Genomic DNA, 16,826 nt, shown 5'->3' on the forward strand with positions numbered 1-16,826 from the left:
AGCACTAAGATCAGTGTTTAAAACATAGAAGATCTTTAATAATTATTGTGGAATTGAACTGAATTTGCTGATACTCAGCCCCAAAAATTATTTTTCATTTTAGATAATTTAGAATACCTTCACATTCTCTTGTACTTTAGCCAGTAGAACTTAACCTAGGAGACAGTGAATAAATTATAATGAAATTTTCTTCCAAGTGGGATTGAATTTACTTCACGAAATCATTATTTTTTAATCTGAGCATTCTACAAAGGGTGCTCCTAATGAGAAGGAAAAAAAAAATACCACAGCATCCTTGAATATAGATCCAATACTCAAGTCAGCTAATGAAATAGGACCCCATAGAGATTGATGCTGTGACTGAAGAATACAACTTTTTTTTCTTTCTTAGAAAGTAGGAAATCTAATTACCTTCAAGTTTCTCACATTTGAGCCATACTACAAATGACTTGTGTCCAGGTACAGAAAAACCAACAATATTTTATTTATAACCTTATTTTTTAGTTTTTGAACTACAAATTCTGGTTCTAGAGGTGTTTAAAAGATCATGGGTTTTATAGATGCTCATATGTAAATTAATCTGTTGTTTGCTTACTTTTTTTTCTTTTTTTTTTTTTTTTTTGCTTTGCCATTGAATGGTTCTCCTCATAAATACAGAACAGGTCATTACATGAAAAATATAAGATCTTGCATTTTTTTAATCTTGTTCTCTCTTAAAAATCTATTTCTAATATTGCATTCCCCATTGGACTACTTCATAAGGTCATGAGGGAAAGAAAGGAGAGAGGAAAAAAAAGAAAGAAAGACAAAATAGACTGGATCTCACCACTAGAATTCACCATAAAAATCTCAAAGTGTAACAGAATTCTTACAAAATTTCCTAGGCCAGTTCTTTAGGGACTTGAGATCTCCTATGAAAAATATGGCAACCAGGGAAGGCAGGGATGAGATGTGGGAAAATAGTAAATAACTGCAGCAAAAACAGGTTCTGAGGAATACACATAATTTTGTCTGCTTTAGATCACAATAGAATTTTTAATAAATAAATTTCTTTTCTTTTTTGTTTTTTTTTGTAAAGACACTTTTTTGAAACAGTAGATTTAGCCCAGTCATTTGTGTCATTTTTAATAAACTGTCTTTTTTTATTGTTTGTTTTCTGTAACTCTGTAAATGTTTTAGATTTGAGTCTCTTGTACATTGTCTTTAGAGTTCATTCGGATCAATAACGGTTCATGCACTGAACTGTGTATTGAATTTATTGTGTTAACTGTTGTTGTGTGGTTGAAGGGAGATTTGTAAGAGTTATAGTGATTTAGGTGCTCATGCTCGATAGCAGGCATGGGCAGGTGGCTTTCCATGGGCGTATCTCCTGTAATCTCATCATCCACATTAATGATTTCAACAGTCCTTGTTGGGGCATGATGGTTTTGCCGATGGTGCTGCTTCCTCATCTTGTAGAAAATGACCAGCATCACTGCAGCCATGAGTGTGATGGCCACAAAACAGCCAATGATGATTTTGGTGGTCTTCATGACCTCATCGATTCCTGGGATCCCACTGTTCATGTCAGTCACTGGGATGGTGAATGTTTTTTCTGTCGACCTTGTGCTCTGTGGCGTGAGAGAGGTGGTCACATTGGTGGTCTCCCAGTCGATCACTGGAGTGGGGCCCACGTTGTTATCTGTGGTCCGTGCCTCATCCTGAGAAGGTTCCATAGTCTCTACTGTGACGGTTGAAAAGTAAGAGAAGGGAGTAGTGGTTGCTGCAGTAACATTCAGGGTGGCAGAAGCAGTGGTATTTCCAACGGAATTACTCACCATACATGTGTACATGCCTGTATCTTGCACGGTTACATTCGTGAAGTTTAATGTGCCGTCACTGAGCACAGCTATCCGCACTTTGTATGCCCCATGTGTCATGACCGTTCCGTTTGGAGTAATCCAAGATACAGAGGTCAGGGACGTGGAAGCCCGACATTTCAGCTCAGCTGCCATGCCCTCAGTGACATTGAGGTCTGCTGGGGGCTCCACAATCACAGGAGCATAGCACGTGAAATAATTCTGGTCAAGCTCCCCAATGTACCTCCCTTTCAGATTGGGAGGAGTGTTACATCGAGCACAACAAGCTGTGTTGGAGGGGGCCATGTCTTTTATCCACCAGCTGAGCCACAGTATGTCGCAGTTACAGTTCCAAGGGTTGTGATGTAAGTGTATCCGCTCTAGATGATGCAAAGGTGTGAAGAGGTCATGAGGCAGTAATGTTAGATTGTTGTGTGCCAAGTTGATCTCCACGAGTGACTGAAGGTTATCAAAGGCATTCCGTTCAATCACTTGAATCTGGGACTGGATCATCCACAGTTTTTGAAGGTGCATCAATCCCTGGAATGAGCCAGGCCTGATGGCCGACAAATGGTTCCCAGAAAGATCCAGCTCATCTAGTTTTATGAGAGGTGTAAGGTTAGGGATTTCACGGAGGTTGCACATGGCAAGGTTCAAATACCTCAAGTTGGACAGACCTTCAAAGGCACCTTCTGAGATGTATGAAAGCCTTTTCAATTCCCCTAAGTCTAGTCGGCGCAAAGAAGGGATTCTGTTAAAAGCATAAGAAGGAATACTTTCAATGGGGTTGTTTCGCAACCAGAGCTCCTTCAGTTTAGACAAATATACAAAAGCTCCATTTGGGATGGTAGTAAGACGATTGTCAAAGAGTTCCAGAGTATTGAGGTTTGCCAGACCATTGAAGGCCCCGATTTCAATTGTTCTAATATGATTCCTACTCAACTGTAGGATTTCCAGGTGCCTCAAGTGCTTGAAGCTGTTCACTTTGATGATCTGGATTTGGTTCTCATGGAGGTTCAGCAGCCGCGTGTTGGTGGAGATGCCATCTGGAACCTCCCGTAGGTTTTTCCGGACGCAAATCACCTTGCTGAACTGGTTGCTGCAGGAGCAGACAGAAGGGCAGGTTTGAGCCCGCACCAGACCAGCCACCACAAGAAGTTGAAGAGCCAGCAGCACCACAAGCAGGGGGTCAAATAGGGCCCTGTTAAACCTAGGACCTATCATTATCTGCTGTGGATGTAAGGTCATCTTGTTCAACATTCATAATTTATCTGGTGTTGGTCCTTCTGGAGTTCAAATAGTCTGCAATATAAGAACAAAAAAGAGTATTAGATCTCCTCCAAATGTCTTTCTGGAGTAATGTCAGTGATACAATGTATCAGCTAAAGCCATCATTTCTCAGACTAAGCAAACAACAAATCTAATGTCCCCTATTGAGCGATGTGGCTCAATTCTCATATTTATAGAGAAAATGCTTCTGTACTTCAAATTAGCAGTCATCCACAGCCCATATCTACCAAATATGCAGTCACATAGGAATGAAAGAATGAGGTGAAACACCTTACTATAGTGTTTACCAAGTATGACTTGAATACATGAGGACAAACGAGATGTACCCCACCAGAAGGTTCAATGGCCAGACCAGATTGGAAAAGTTCAGAAAATAAGATTTGGGGCTATACCCAACAAACTAAAAGCTCCCATGCAAAATCAGTAATAGCTGATATTTTACTGAGAGTTCTTCTATGTACCAGGCACCATGGGCTATAAACCTCACAAACAATCCTATCCAGGAATAGCTATATAATTTGCAGGGCCCAGTGCCAAATGAAACTGGGGGATGGCTTCTTAAAAATTATGAAGAATTTCCAATCTGTAACAACAGAGCATTAACCAAGCATGGGCCCTTTTGTGAATGGGGCCCTTTTCAATTACATAGGTTGCGTGGATTGATCCTTTCTCTTCCTTACAGCACTTTTCTGAGTTAGTGACTTCTATAGTCTCCATTTCCAAAGTGAAGATGTTTAATCATAGGGAAACTAACATGCCTGAAGTCACAGAGTTCGTAAGTACAGAACCAGGACTCACACACTCGTCTGATTGGTCCAAGAGCATATGATCTCAAACACTCCATGAAAAAGTTTCTGGGAGAGTGATGGCAAAGGCAAAATATTTTTTCAGGATTAATTTCTCTAAAATACTTTTTTGGGGGGTGACCTCAGCTGTAAACCCTGGCAACTTGATTTATAGTATCTGTGAAGATACACTGAAACTATGGCATGCACAGATGTACATAAACTTTTAGAGATTTTCAAATACCCAAATTCATTATAATATAGCAACTGCTGCCTATAGGCAGACATACCACAAATTAAATGATTTCTATGAAACGTAACTTTTACGTACAGAAGATACCTTAGTATAACAGAAATATTATATATCTTGTACCCCTCCTCTCACTGATTTTAAGTAGATTTGTGGGAAGGGGAATAAAATAACTCACTTTCTGCATCTCTTCTGGCACAAGAAGGAATTTTAAAGGAGCTGGGGTTACCCAGTGTACGTCCTACTCTTATCATGCATTGGACACTTGTATAATGACTTCTTCGAAATCTCTCATCTCAATAAACAGTGTCCCTTCTATGAATCTCTTGGAAACAAACAAAGGAAAAAAGGGATCACTACATTCTAATTCAAAAAGGCACTAATTTAGTACTTATTATATGTCACCTTGGACAATTTACTAATCTCTCCATGACACAACCTCCTCACTTGCAAAATGGGAATGATAATAGTACATACCCCCTGTGTTGTTGTGAGGATAAAATTAGTTAATGCAGGTAAAGCCCTTAGAATAATGTCTCCCATATGGTAAAAACTCAGTAATGTTAGATACTATTATTACTGTTCATGCTATTTCTCTTACCCAGACATCTTGCTGAGTACCAGGCATATAAAGATGAAGAATATCATCCTTACCCCTGAGGAAACGATAGTTCAGAAGGTGAGACAGATAGGTAAGCAGATGAATTACAATAATATATATTCACTGGTATGAGACCCAGCCACATTGGGACAAGGGCACTGATGTCAGATGAGCTCAGTCTGTGCTGGTAAATCAGAGGATTTTCAAAGAAGAGGATCATCTGATCTAGGTTTTCTAGAAGAAGTTGATTTAAAAAAAAAAAAAAAAGAGGAAAGAAGAGCATTTTAGGCAAGGACCATCTTGAACCAAGATAAGGACCTATGAAAGATGCTAGTACATCCAGGGACCAGTAAACAGTTCCCTGTGGCATGAGAACAGAGGGCCTGGGAAAGAGACTTAGTTCTTTCTTCAGGGCTGTAGTAGCGCTAGACTAACTTTTCACACCACCTAGTACTATGATCATTAATCCCTGGTTCTGTTTCTCCCACTAGCCTGTGAGGACAGAGGCCATGTCTGATGGTTTTTCTCACTTGTCACACTGTAGGCACTGGATAAAAAGGCTGTTGTGTATGTGCAGAAACAATTACTATCTAGTTACAACTCTGTGTATGTGTAGTGATAGGCACTAATATAGTAATCATGACTTTCTATCTTCTATATTTTCTTTTTCTTTCTCTCTTTCTTTCTTTCTTTCTTTCTTTCTTTCTTTCTTTCTTTCTTTCTTTCTTTCTTTCTTTTTCTTTCTTCCTTCCTTCCTTCCTTCTTCCTTCCTTCCTTCCTTCCTCTCTCTCTTTCTTTCCTTTTTCATTCTTTCTTTTAAGAGAGAGAGAGAGAGCTCACCAGTGGGGGCGGTGAGAGGCAGAGGGAGAAGGAGAGGGAGAATCTTATGCAGACTCATCACCCAGCATGGAGCCTGATGCAGGGCTCCATCTCATGACCCTGAGATCATGACCTAACCCGAAATCAAAAGTCTGGATGCTTAACCAACTGAGCCACTCAGGTGGTCCTATTTTCTATATTTTCTGATGTTTTGGTATCGGGGCCTTGCTGTTCCAGAGAGACCCCTCCAAGGGCTAGCCAATTCTTAGAGATAGTAAAAGACTTGCCCACAAGCATGCCTTTCATATGCAAACCAATCAGTCTGAAGCCTATACCCCAACCACCTCCTTTATCAGGATCTCACAGGGCTAGCCAATTACCAGCCTGCTTACCCTGACTTCTCTTGCTTTTTCTCACAAACCATGATAAAGGCTCTTGCTCAGATTTTCCCTTGCTCCCTCTACCCCTCTGACTGACCCTGGTGCTTCCTTATGTGGCCCCCATGTGGCATGGCATGCTCCCTCCTCTTGGGAACTGTGAGTAAAAAAATATATATATATCTTCAATGACAACTGCCTCTTGATTTGTCTCATCATACCGAAATAATAAGAAAATCTACATTTTAAAACAACTAATCACTAAATAATGGGGCCCTGCTGATTTTGTTAATCTTGTTGATGGCTTTATAGGTCTATTCTACTGTCCCATTTACACTGTGACAACAATATGATTGGTAGGCTTCTCACCTGAGCTAGATTATGAATTATTTTTTATTGTAAATTTAAACATGACCTTAAAAACCCTTATAGATTTCCACTTTAAATAGAACCCTACTTAAATTTCCAGTAACACAACCATTGAAAATTTTTTATTCATATGATTTGGTGTAGTTTTACATTTGCTCCCCTCTCTCCAACACACAATTTTTAGGTAATTGGGCATTTAGAAAATAGCACATAAAATCTCTGATACATTAACTGATGGGTGTTTTTAGCATTGGGGTCCCAGGGTCCTGCTCCTCTAGTTCGTCTCCCATCTCCCACCCTATGACTCTCGGAATCCTAGGGTCTCTGGCAATAGAGATATAGAAAAATAACTGATTGACTAGACATAGCACAGAAGTGAAGAAGCTAAGTCCTTTGCTTAAGATAAGCCATTTGCTATCCTTTTCTCCTTAAAATAAGACATAGCAAAGGGAGCCATGTTCCATGGTCAAGGGAGAACTTGCATTGAGTCAGGGTGGTGGTGGAGGAGGTAAGAGATTACTTAAAAAAGCAGAGGAGTAGGAGCATGACATAAGACTTGCTAAATTTAAATACCTGCTTAAACCTCCACGTCTCTACAACTGGAAAAGTTACTTCACTTCTCTTTACTTTCCTGTCTGTAAGAGAGAAACACCACTGTCATCTACTCAAAAGGCTTTTGTTAGCAATATCACATTATATATATATCATATATACATATATATGTATATATGTTTATATTTATATAAACTTACCAGCTTATAATAATCAATATATAATAAATATTTAAAACATATTCAAACTAAAAATAAAGTGATGGGACACTCAGTTTCTTCCTCTTATATAAGATAGGAATAACACTAATATCTATTATTCAAAGTTATGGTCAGGATTAACTGCAATGATCAGAAGCATGCTTTCATATGCAAATCCAATACATTGCAATTAATTGTAGAGTGCCTGTGTCTCTCCCTTTTCAGTCCCCAGGCTGTCTTATTTTCTATTTCTTGCTTACTTCAAGGTCTTTCTGCTATTGCTATTAATGAGATTTCCTATAAATCAGTCATAAGTAATGATTTATGAATTATAGCTGGTTCAAAGGTAATTTATAGCCCACAGAAAATAATGTTTGGGACATGCACTGAATCGAATAAACTACTATCAAAAAAAGGTTTTCTATTTTAAAATCTAAATTATGTTACTTTACATTAAAAGCTACGTTTCAACATCTCTTTCATAAGATGTTTTATCACATCAAAAAGAAATCAATTTTAAAGTACACACTATCCATTACAATGTCATCTGACAGCATTTATTTACAAATGGACCTGTATGGGTTTTGAATTAAACTGTAATACTTTTAGCCTTGTCTCAGAGGATATTCTGACTTTGTCAACAGACCTTTCTTCTTTCCCTACCCATGCTTCAGTGCACTGAGATACAGGGGGTGCTTTATTTAGCACACTATCATTGCTCAGTTAGCATAAACTGGGTCTAGGTATTGGAACTAGTTTGGAGCCAGATAACAGAAAGGTGAATTTATTAGCCACAACCACTCTCCCCCACAGAACACACACACACACACACACACTCACACTCACATGTATCTGCGACAAAACCCCTAAATACTGAGAACCAAAACCACTTGCCCCACACTCAGCCTGGACACTGAGACCTCCAAACTATACCTCTCTGTTGACATGACCATGATTTTGCTCTTCCATTGTCTTTATTAGCATCTCTATCTTTGGGGACTCTCCTGTCCAAGCAAATGGTTTCATTGTCCTTCTAGGAACCTGCCCAAAGATCCATCAGTTCTTTCATAGAAAGCATCTAATGGCAGTCTATACTTAAGATTCTTTGAATCTCTCTCCTCACTTAGGTGTTTTCACAAATCTCGGATGGCTGTACCGTAATTTTTACTCTCTCCTAATCAACCTCCAGCAGTGAAAACTCCTCTCAAATCAGACTTCCAATTCTCCATAAATTCCATCCTAATCTTCACCACGCTAACAGATACTCCCATACCTTTGTGAGGAGGTGACCTCCCTTCACAGAGTAAGAAATAAACTGGCTCTGTCTTTTCAACAGGTTGTGTTGGGAGTCAGCTTTTAACAGCACTAAGTATGGATTATTCATTTAAATTATGCTTGAACCTCTCTCTCTCTTTCTTCGCATTTGTTGCCTACTCAACATCCTCATCCCTTATTCTTTCCCTAGAACATTTTGTTCGGGAATCTTCACTCCCATCCTAAAAAAAAAAAAAAAAAATCACAAAACTATATTATCTGCTTTGGAAGAGACTGACCCAGGACTGCTGGGTAAACAGAATTTGGTTTAAGGTAGGGCTAGCCAAATTCTTCCTGTAAAGGGCCAGATAGTAAATATTTTAGGCTTTGCAGGCCATATGGTCTCCTGTTTTAACTACTCTATTCTGCCATTGTAGCCTAAATGAATGGATATGGTTCTGATTAAACTTACTATGGGCACTGAAATCTGAATTTCATACCATTTTCACATGTCTGAAAATATTCTTTTTTTAAAGATTTTTTTATTTATTTGTTTAAGAGAGAGAGAAAGAGGGAGAGCAAGCACAAGCAGGGTGGAGGGTTAGAGGGAGAGAGAGAAGCAAACTCCCCGCTGAGCAGAGAGCCCAATGCAGGGCTGGATTCCAAGACCCTAGGATCATGACCTGAGCTGAAGGCAGATGCTTAACCAATTGAGCCACCCAGGCACCCCTCAAAATATTATTCTTAACATTTTTTTCTATTTAAAAATTCTAGAACATTCTTAGCTTCCAGGGCTAACCTTTTGGACTATAGTTTGCTGAGCTCTTGTCTAAACAAATATTGGTTGCACCATTTCTGTTGCCAGAGACTGATTAGGTCTGGACACACGATACAATTTGGCCAATGAGATGTGAGAAGAAATCAGCTGAGGGGTTCAGGAAATTTTTTTTCTCCCACTAATAAGAAGAAAAACATGGGGAAGAAATAGTTCTTTATTCTGTTTCTGGGTATTGTTGGGAGTATAAGATGCCTAGAGTTGCTGAAGCTGTCTTGTGGCCAAGAAAGGAGGAAGCCTAAGGATAAAGCAGTTAGGCCAAGGAAGGAAAATGGAAACAGGGGAAGAATTTGTATTTTTGATATTTGTGATGGACAGCTAAATTAATGAATCCTGTCACTATCTTTCCTCTATATTTTCTTAGTATTTAAAATATTCAATCCCTTACAGTATAAACAATTCCTTTTTCCTGGTTACTTACAATGAAACCTATCTCACATATTCATTCTCCTTTCTCCCTCTCCCCTTGCCTCCCTCCCTCTCTCTTTTTTTCCCTCACGATCTCCCCATTTCTGGAACCAATAGCAAAGAAACAACAAGTAAGACAGTAGAAAAATTCTGATTTCTTGTACCATTATAAATTTGAGATCTACCAAAGGAAACAATGTAAACTGAGGCAACATGAAATGCTTGTCAAAAAGGAGGTGAGGCTCATCCCTCTCATGCTAAAAGGCTTTCTATTACAGTCATTTCTCTGGATAACTCTCTCCATTTTAAAGAGTGCTAGAACACACCAGAGAAGGAAAAACAACACCTCAAATAATACCATTATCAAACATATCTTACCTCTCCCAATCAAAATTATTCTATAAATATTTTCTAATATAGTTCACATTTTCCCAACTGAAACCCAATTTTACAAGTCTGTTGAGTTTTCTCTACTCCATATATAATATTGTAGCTCTGCAGATTTTCAGGGAGAAGAAAATTTTTGTAACTGTGGCTAGGGCTGACCCTCTAGGCAAATGTAATGGAAGTGATATAACATTTAAATGGCTGTAAACCAGGGACTCAACCTGTCAAGTCAACAGGAGGTTCTTTGGCTGAACATACTGACCTAGCAATGTTTCTAGAAAATTATAGGAAATTGAGCTGAAGAAGAAGATGATGATGATGACACCTGAGTCTGCATTTTCATTTTTCTCGAAGACTTAATCTGATTTATATAAAATAATACATATTTGGGGGTTTAGAGGTGACACAATTATAATATCATCAGGTGGAAAGAAACAGCGAGTAGAGAGAACCATGTATTAAAAAGAAAAGGAAAAAAAAAGCATGTGGCCAGCATGTTGCTATTGTTTGGACAGTATAGTCAGGAGTATAAGAATGAAATTGGCCAGGTCTTCTAGAACATCATAATCTCATTGGAGTTGTAATACAATTGTACAAATTCATATAAAAAATAAAAAAGTGTACATACAGGTGTCCTGGGTACTAACGCAAACCAACATATTCAATATTTAAATGCCATAAAGGATTGTCAGAAGTCACAGATAATCAGGGAAAGTTTTAAGAAGAGGATTCAGGATTGTATGTAGGTCTTTTTTTTTTTTAATGTTATGTTAATCACCATACATTACATCTTTAGTTTTTGGTGTAGTGTTCCATGATTCATTGTTTGCGAATAACACCCAGTGCCCCATGCAGAATGTGCCCTCTTTAATACCTATCAGCAGGCTAACCCATCCCCCCACCCCTCCCCTCTAGAACCCTCAGTATGTAGGTCTTTAAGGGGACATAAACTTGCATTGAGTCAGGGTGGTGGTGGAGGAGGTAAGAGATTACTTAAAAAAGCAGAGGAGTAGGAGCATGAAATGAAGGAAAACTGACTTACTGGAAGCAGAAGGCTTATGCTGCAGAATTAAGATGGCTGAGCTGGCCCACCTGAGGGGCACTACAAGCTTGGTGGAAGTTTGGATTGCTTCAATAAAGAGACTTAGGAAGAAACCGCAATCCCATAAAAGAATGATCTGCCCTTGTGTGTAAAAGAAATTGAAAAGAGGAAAGGTTGATGGAAAAGTCCTATGACTTCAATAATCGACATCCCTAGCATTACTTTAAAACTGAATGAAACTGATCTTCAATCTGATGATCTGATAACTGAGATGTGTACAGGTTGAAATTAATTAGCCCTAGCTGAAATCCTGTCAAGCATGAAATACCAGTGAAGGCAAAATTAGCTTCTGTATGTGGTCACATTAAAAAAATATCATTGTACACAGGCATCAGGGTATGATTTTTGGAAACTCTGATGTGCATGTCAGGAGAGAGGCATCTCTGATCTCTGGTGCTGCTCTACTCTGTAAATGGCACACAAAGGACTACTAAACACACATTCGGTTTTGGTTCCCTAATGAAATGCTATATTTTCCAACTTGAAACAATGCTTAAGCACAGAAAGAGCCAGAAATGTTTATTAGCAAAACCCAGAGGAACAAAAACCAGATCGAGAATGGAATGAAGAGGGTTGGAAGGTTGGCTTAGTATTACTGACTGATCTTCGGCAAATTGGCTTTCTCTATGTTACCCCTTTCTAAGTGGGAGTGATGGTAATAACATTAGTAAATAGACATTGAGAGGATTACTTGAATTCAATGCCATAGCATAAACTAAAAACAAATCCCCAAACCTGTCCCTGCACCTCCCAAATGCCACTAACACACAGCCAATTAGTTTTTCAATGCCAAGACATAAGAATCTTCCTTGACTTTTCTTTTTCTTTATTAATATCCAGCACAACACTATTCATGTGACTTACTAAAATATAACTGGATCCATCTACTTTTCCTTTTGACCCTCTCTAGGCCAAATCATCTTCATTTCTAACTTGGACCACTGAAATACCTTCTGACCAGTTTCTCTACTTTTGCAATTGCCTCACCACAATGAATTCTCCGTACACATTTAAAATGAATTTTTAAAATATCAATATGTTCATGTCATTCTTCCGTTGAAATGCTCCTATTAGCTCCATATCATTTTAAGCAAAACGCAAACTGTTTTGGCCCCCAAATCAAAATCATCTGATACCTGCCTGCGTCTCGTACCTTTCAACTTTTCTTCAACCCCCTTCTCTTTTCAACCACATTGGACTTCCTTGGGTCCTCAAATGCTCCAAGCGTTGTCCTCCCTCAGGACCTTTGCAGTAGGGTCCCCTCTGCCTGCACCACATGTCCTTTGATTTTTGCATGGTTGGTTTTCCTTGTCCTTCAGAACATCCCTTAAATTTTTCCTTTTCAGGAAGTTTTTTCTTGACCACCCAGCCTAAAGAAGCACCTCAACCACTGTCAATCACATCACCATATTTAATTTCCACTATAATACTTGTTATTGGTATTTTTCTCATATACTTAGATGCTTATTTTCTTACTGCCTGTCTCATCTGAGTGGAATATTAAGTTCCATGGAGCAGAGATTTGTTTGTCCTATTCAGTAGTTTTCACCTGGAATAATGTTCATCAAATATTTGCTAAATGTATGAATGAATAAATAAATGAATAAGCTGGTGTCTAAGCAGCCTGTAGATAGTTAAGGCTATAAATTCACTGAGGACCTAAATGACGTCACATTCACTAATTGATTCCTAGCATCTAGTAGAGTCCAACTCATACAGTAGGAATTTCATCAATTTCTGAAATGATGTTTGTCTAGTTTTTAACTATTTTCACAGAAATCCTTCCTACAAAGAAAAGCTGGGGAGCACAATGCAATAAAAAGCTCATTTCATTGTTTTCAAGCTCTCTTTTCTATTTTGTTTGTTTGTTTTCAGGGGAAGGTTTCCCTATTTATTTCTTTATTATTGTCAATAGCAGCCCTGTTTAAGTTTGGCCAAACAATGCCCTCTGCTGTATGTGCCTAAAATAACATGATTGCCTTGAAATTCTAATGTAGATAATGCGTAAGTTGTTCTCCTGATTTGATTCTTCACATAGCACCTACTTGTACATCAGAGGTAGGGAGGTTTTGCTCAGTTTCCAGGTCACTCCATTGGATCAGAGCACTTAGAACAGAGAACAAGAATTTGTATGGCAGAAAGTCAAGAAATCCTCAAATCTCCCTTTAAAATGGAAGAGCTTCTTGATCATCATGTTTCTGCTTCTGGAACTCATTTGAACTATTAGTTAGAAAATCCATGGGTGAAAAAAGACCTCTTAATTCTTTTGTCACAATCCAAAGGAACAAGATGGAATAGGCAAGGGATTATGGTAAGCAGTCGCAGCTCCAACTTTGTCTTAGCTACAAAAAGTCAAATCTACTTCATGTTAAAAAAGCAGATCCAGAAATATAGTCAATGACTTGGCAAAGCTAAAAATAAAATTAATTTGTTTTTTCCTGCTTGTTTAGTCTCGCATGATGCAAGAGAGATAAACATACCTGGCATGAAGTTTCTGGCTGGTTATGAGTCCTTTTGATCATATTCACTTTTTGACGTTTATTATTTATGAAGAAATGAAATATATATGACTGGCTTGTTCCTCAAATTAAAGGGTAGAATTTGAAGTGTTCAGGGATATGTTTGTATTTTTATGATAGATGTTTGCTCTGTTGGTTTTGTGAAATGAATAACCAAAAAAAAAGCTTGAAACCTCAAGCTCCAGATACTGCTTGATATTTCATTCTTCAGGAAATGAAATAAGACTGTCCCAATTATCAGAAATGCCTGCACTCTCCTTTGCACTATATTTTTAAGTCTAGATCCTACCAATGCATAAAAACTTTACTTCTCTGCTCTTCCTTTTCATTCTTTCTCTTTTCTCAGGTTCAGGGCCACAACATGATTAAAACATGTTATTTTTTTATCTCTAAAATTGGCCTTTTCTTCTTATATTTTCCTGGCAGAGATCTACGCAGTTAACACTTTGCAGATTTAGTGTATCGAGCCCCAGGAACCTAGACAATCACAGTTCAAGAAAACATAACCCACCAATAGTTCCCATTTGCTTAGAGAATAAAGCCTACATCCCTTTCTGCCTCTACCCACTAGATGCCAGTAGCACCCCCAGTTGTGAGGATCTAGTGCCTCCAGACATTGCCAATGCCCCCTGGGGGCAAATTTGCCCTCTTAAAAACTATTGCCTTAGTGTGACACACAGGACCCTCCATGATGCTGCGCCATACTGCTTTCCCGGTCTTATCTCCCACTGTTCTCCATAATACAGTCTAGGCTGCAGTCTGTTCCTGATTCTAAAAATATGCCTCCTACTTTTCCTCTTCAGAGCTTTGCTCCTGCTCTTCCCATCGCCAGGAATGTCCTACTCTGATTTTCCTGTCAAAATTGTACCCAATCTCAGAGCCAATTTTACAGTGACCATTTCTATTTGACCTTCAATGGTCTTACTGGCTGGGACTAATCTATCCTTCCATAAGTGTCTGTAATGCTAAGACAATAACATTTATCAAATCTGTGTTTGAATCTAAATGTTTGGGTAGGTACTCAACCTATTTAATCATAAGCTTCTGAAAGACTGGAACTGGATGATATCTAGGCATGCAGTAAATATTTATTGAATTGCATTACTGCATGTAGCCCACATTTTAATTCATAGTCAGGAGCCAGGATGATAAGCTAATTTTATAATAACAAATATCATAATGAAGGTCCATTGATAAGACCTGTATGAGAACCAAAAAAGTTAAAATAGTATACAACTTAGTACAAATGATAAAGAGGGGGGTTCAGTAATTACTCCTTGCCCTTTCATGAACACAAACAAAAATGTAAAAATAAATTCTGAAAAAGTAGATTGCCCCAAATCAGCATGTAAATGTGTGATTGAAAACAATAGACTAGGTAAAAATTTCTCTTTACCAGCAATAAGCTGTATCCTGAATATTACATCCAGACTACATGGCACATTGTAACATTATATCTTTCATTATATATATAGATATATATATATATATATGAAAGAAGGATGGAAAGAGGAAAGAAAGAAAGAACGAGAAAGAAACAAACAAAAAGAAAATAAAGGAGGCTCAAGAAAAGGTTGGCACTTACCAACTACTTACATAACTAAGTGAAGGCTAATGGAATATAGAGTTTTTTTAAAAAATCAGAGATAAAAATGTGTGTAGTATCCATCTGTGAAAATGCCTAGACGTTGGATACTCTGATTTATATACTGTATCATTGTGAGAATACACAATTTAATATATATAGAAGGATTTAGAACAGTGCCTGGTACATAGCCAATACTATATGAACATTTATTGTTATTGTTATTGTCTAGTCCCAGTGACAGCTGCAGTCCAATTATGGAGAATGATTGATACATCAGACAATTATAATCTGATGCTAAAGCAATTTGAATCATACAATTAAGTTTTCTTAGTTTGATTTCTCATCAACTGCCTTATTGAATTATGTTTTTCCATGAAAATGTATAGTTCAATCCAAGGGTTACTAAGAAGCTCACGAATGGATTTTAAACCATTTATGAATCTCTTGAAATTATATGCAAATTTTTGTATAAATGTGGAGATTGTATATTTTTATAGGAAGATTATTCATTGGTTTTACATCATATTCTCAAGGAGATTTATGACTCCAAAAAAGTTTAAGTTCTACATAAAAAGATTTGACAGACTGAAGTACTTGAAGTGTCTGTTATAGTTTTAGCTATAATTTAACAAATTGGCATTCTGTTCTCTATATTCATTTCTTATGTATTTATAAGTGTGACTACAACTTTCTCATGATGAGCTATCCAAATCAAATTTCTGAGAGTATAAAACAAAGGACCAGACCCATGTCTTGAGTAAATACTTCAAGATGAACGTCCCTTGGAAAAGGTCTTGGAATGCTGTCTTCCCTCATGACAGTGATCCTTGCCACATACATTAACACTGGTATTCAGGTGACAATTTGTCAGTCCATGTCATTTTTTAAAGGAATTTGTGTCAATGTAAGAATCAGGATGCTGCATGATGAAATGAGGACTTCTCTGCTCCAGAACCATCCGTCCCTCATTTAGCCATGGATTATTCCTTAAAGGAAAATTCACTGAGGTAGTGTAACTGAATTGTTAATGTTTATCTATTTCTTAGAATATGTTGGGTAGTTTTGACTGATGCCAAAAGAGAAAATATCATGCTTATTAATATTCGTGAAGATCGTCTGTATAACAGGAGTAAATCAAAAAAGTAATATTCTGTTACAACTGATACAACCAAAATCCCAGTAAAAATCTCCCCCCATACACACACAAACACAAATTCTATTGTTGAATGAGTCTAAGCTGCAGAAATTAGACACGTTTTAGCCTCTCAGGATGCACAATAGGATGATTCTAGGCTTTCAGTTTGAAAAAGGGAAAAAAAGCAGATAAAAGAGGCTGAACATTTCAAATTATGTTTAATCAAAGTATGAAAAATTATTTTTCTCATGACATTCTTCTATCACTCCACAGAAGCTAATGATTACTCTTTTATATATTCATATTTACGTTAATATTTATATATTCTTATGTCCAGGTTAATGACAGGCAAGTAACTGAAGAAACTTTTGAAAATCTAACAAGCCCATCTTTAACATAAGCCCTTGGCAAGGCAGGTAGAGAAGGATTTGATTTCAGAAAGTTGGTAATGCCGTTAATGACCTTGCTTCCCATGCTTCCTTTGGATTGATGACTAGCTAGGAGGAGTTGATAGCCA

General features: G+C 37.7%; 1 protein-coding gene across 9 annotated transcripts in view; it reads right to left on the bottom strand.

The window, feature by feature from the left end:
• Positions 1-485: 485 nt before the first annotated feature.
• LRRC4C (leucine rich repeat containing 4C) overlaps positions 486-16,826 on the bottom strand; it is a 1,194,180-nt gene continuing 1,177,839 nt past the window's right edge. For 7 of the 9 annotated variants that reach the window (XM_027577718.2, XM_027577721.2, XM_027577717.2 and 4 more), the window contains one exon: positions 486-3,140. In XM_027577718.2, coding sequence (XP_027433519.1) covers positions 1,176-3,098 — 1,923 coding nt within the window. In that variant the 5' untranslated portion in view covers positions 3,099-3,140 and the 3' untranslated portion in view covers positions 486-1,175. Of the gene's footprint in view, positions 3,141-4,817; positions 4,999-6,902; positions 6,965-16,826 lie in introns of all 9 variants that reach the window. The other 2 variants (XM_027577723.2, XM_027577719.2) reach the window with 1 other exon arrangement.

The sequence above is a fragment of the Zalophus californianus genome, chromosome 11 (genome assembly GCF_009762305.2).
Source record: "Zalophus californianus isolate mZalCal1 chromosome 11, mZalCal1.pri.v2, whole genome shotgun sequence".
Lineage (NCBI taxonomy): Eukaryota > Metazoa > Chordata > Mammalia > Carnivora > Otariidae > Zalophus > Zalophus californianus.